The following is a 3,360-nucleotide window of genomic DNA, read 5'->3' on the forward strand; positions in this document are numbered from 1 at the left end:
GCCGCCGTTTTTTTTTTGTCCCCCCCCCCCCCCCCCCTTTTCAATGTTTAAAATTTTTCCTTCTTTCCCCTTTAGGAAATGCCCAGTGAGATGGAAATGGAGCAGTTTGCTAGGGATATGAAGCAGAAGCGCGTGTCTATGGGGTTTACACAAGCGGATGTTGGCTATGCCTTGGGAGTTTTATATGGTAAGCACTCCACCCCTTCTAGAAATGTCCTAAATAGACATGTACGAATTGACTTTCAGACCCGAATTCCGAATAATGAAATAAAGCAAAATCCGAATTGAACTAAAATGTTTAATATTACCATTTTATGTATTGTGCCTCTAGACAGATTGTTTACCCACTTTGGAGAGCTGCTATGTTGTCAGCCTTAAAATAACTCCTAACACCTTCCATTTTATGGTCCTTCAGCAGCAGCATTAGAAGTTCACCAATCTAGCTTGCCAAGTCAACAACTGGTCACACACTGGTACAAAAAAATGGTTTCTGTGTTCTCCAAGCTAAGGGGCAAACTTTAAAGCTGTAGACTTTCTGTAGTTGTATTAGACAGCCACACTATTTTATAGGTACATCTTGTGTAGCTCTTAAAAGCTAATTGAATATCAGAAGTTTCAGTCTTGTATTCTGTCTGGGTAGCCCATTGGGAAGTTTCCATTGTAACCAGTAGTGGAAGGGAGGGAAACATCAAAGTAGACAACTGTTCGTTCTATGTGGGATTTGTCCTTTTGGACATGTTTTTCCATCCTGTGTCGAGGGGGGTGTCCCAAAGAGGGACTAAGACGGTAATGAATTCTTAACAGAGCTCTTAACCTGTCCCAGCTATGTCCCAAACCAAACTGTTTTGCAAGGAATGTATTTGTCAATTTGGATCGAGTCTCTTGCAGCAAATTATGTGGGTTTGCCCTGTAGCTGTAGTTTGATGCAAAGTTAGCTGTACTTGCAGCCCATGGAAATGTTTGGAGATCTAGAGATAAATAAATGGTTATAAATGTATTTTTTCTTTCTTTCCTACAGGAAAGATGTTTAGCCAGACGACAATCTGTAGGTTTGAGTCCCTCCAATTGAGCTTCAAAAATATGTGCCAGCTTAAACCCCTTTTACAGCGCTGGCTGGAAGAGGCTGAAAACAATGACAACCTTCAAGAGGTAAGCTGGCCTCTAAAGGGGAAAAGGACTTTTAAAGGGAACATTTTGCTTTAAAGGCTGCTACTGCTTCATTGGTTGACTTCACTGGCTGCATGTTTGGGCCAGGTTTTTAACTCTAGATACCGAGGCCATGCAACTTGCAATTTTAGGAGGCCATTGATGGCTGCCTCTCGGACTCCCTTTTAGATCAATCTATAGGGCAGTAAAGATTGCCAAAATATGAAGTATGGTGGGTATCTTCTTGGTAAAATGGGAGTCGTGCTGGAAGGTTGCTAAGCAACTACATGTTCAGCATTGAACAGTTCTCATGTTTAAATTGCACTGTATTTAGCAGCGAAATACCCTTATTGGTCACCTATAGCATAGACTGACATCCACACCCACAACAAATATATTTTGGTTATTTGATAATTAATTTACAGGGTGATTGTCTGACCTATTGTATTGACTGGAGCCTCTAAAATTTCACTGTATTCTTGTTTCTTAGATGATCAATCGGGAACAGGTGCTGGCTCAGTCCCGGAAGAGGAAACGAAGGACAAATATTGAGAACCTGGTGAAAGACAGTCTGGAGAGTTATTTCTTGAAGAGCCCCAAGCCAGGCACCCAGGAAATGGAACAGATTGCACGGGAGCTGCATATGGAGAAAGATGTAAGCATTACATTTTGTAACTGAACTCAGTCTTGTAGAATTGTCTTGTCGTAAGGGTTAGTGCCAACGGCTCCTAGGAGCTGTCTTAAAATGTAGTTAAACCGTAGGGCTACTAAACTGGGTGATGGACCCATATAAAATGGTTTTCTTAACATTTTCTTTAGAATTATTATTTTTTTTGCCTCACTGCCAAAGTGTGTGTTCAAAGACCACTGTTGTGCAGCTATCTGCCCACTTTGCATTCTCCCCTGGGAATGCAATAATTACATGGAGGACTGGGATGGATGGCCCTGGGCAGTGTGGCTGTCTGTGCTGTCAGAAGACTCCATAGTGTGTTCAGAAAGTTGGTTACTTTGTAAATTGCTATTTTAGTCCATCTTTTCAAGCAGTTTTCTCATATCTGTACAATCACACTTCTACTTAACCTCATTCCCACTTTAATGTTGTCCAGGTGGTCCGCGTCTGGTTCTGTAATCGCCGTCAGAAGGACAAGCGACAAGTTCCAAAGGAGCACAGTAATGAAGGTTACGAAGTGCAGCACATGGTCCCTCATGTTGGTGTTTTTCCTCTCCCTCAGGAGGTGTCTCCAGGATACATGTCGGGGCCATTAGGATCTACACCACCCATGTACAATTCTACCTTTAACCACAAAAACGACATGTTCCAACAGTCTGTGCCTCACGGAATGCCTCTTGGAAATCAAATCTGCTAACATCTAGAGTCTAGGACTTTACCTTTGAAATGGGACTACTGGACTTTCTTGCCTGGACCAGGCATACCCTGTCCTATTCTGGCTCCAGTGTGAAGAATTTTTTTTTTAAATTTCAATTTTAGACGCTTTCAAATGCTTTGCAAGACTCTTAAGTGTCTCTAATTTTTACTGTCTACCTCTCGTCTACAACCAAATGGGAGGGTTTTTCTCCTTCCTGAAATGAAAGGTCTTTATTGGGGAGAGCTCAGTCTGTCATTATGAAATGAGCAGCTGCTACAATATTACATGTAAATAGCTTGTAAGGAGTTTATATAGTATGTTCAATGTTGTTGGCTGTTTTAAAATTGCCTCTTATGCCAACCAGTTTGATGTTCAGATGGTATGAGGAAGGTTAGGGTTGGGAAGACCTCCTGCAGTTTGGACACCAGAGCCCTTTCGCCCAGCATGAGGTATATGAGGAAAGAGGCGGCTATAGAAATGGCCTTTTATGAGTTGTGTTGGAGTGAGTGGAGAGTAAAGCTGGACATTTTTATGCTTCTCCCTTCCCTCAGTTTGCAGTTCTAAAATGTCTGGAAGTGCACACAGATGGCCACAATATTCCAGTATTTGTAGCCATTTGACTCTTGGGAGGAGCGGGTGTTATCTGGGAATCCTTACCTGAGGGGCTGGCATTGCATTCTGCAAAGACTAGACTCCTGGCTGTCATACTGTCCCTCTTTGGTTCCTTGCTTTGAGGGGCTGACCTGAACCATGCATGTGAATTCAAACTTTTCTGGGTTGGTGGCTAATTTTGAAATGTGTCTAGTGCACAAAACAGCCAGGAAACTAGCATTTGCAAAAAGGGGGT

The 3,360-nt window shown here is 42.4% G+C and overlaps 1 protein-coding gene across 1 annotated transcript in view; it reads left to right on the forward strand.

The window, feature by feature from the left end:
- Positions 1-2,513, forward strand: part of LOC108787260 (POU domain, class 5, transcription factor 1.1-like) — a 5,490-nt gene extending 2,977 nt beyond the window's left edge. Inside the window, exons 2-5 of the mRNA XM_018556760.1 lie at positions 76-187; positions 1,019-1,149; positions 1,637-1,801; positions 2,253-2,513. Coding sequence (XP_018412262.1) covers positions 76-187; positions 1,019-1,149; positions 1,637-1,801; positions 2,253-2,513 — 669 coding nt within the window. The remainder of the gene's footprint in view (positions 1-75; positions 188-1,018; positions 1,150-1,636; positions 1,802-2,252) is intronic.
- Positions 2,514-3,360: the final 847 nt, after the last annotated feature.

This window comes from Nanorana parkeri, unplaced genomic scaffold, assembly GCF_000935625.1.
Source record: "Nanorana parkeri isolate BGI_ZX_2015 unplaced genomic scaffold, ASM93562v1 scaffold251, whole genome shotgun sequence".
NCBI lineage: Eukaryota > Metazoa > Chordata > Amphibia > Anura > Dicroglossidae > Nanorana > Nanorana parkeri.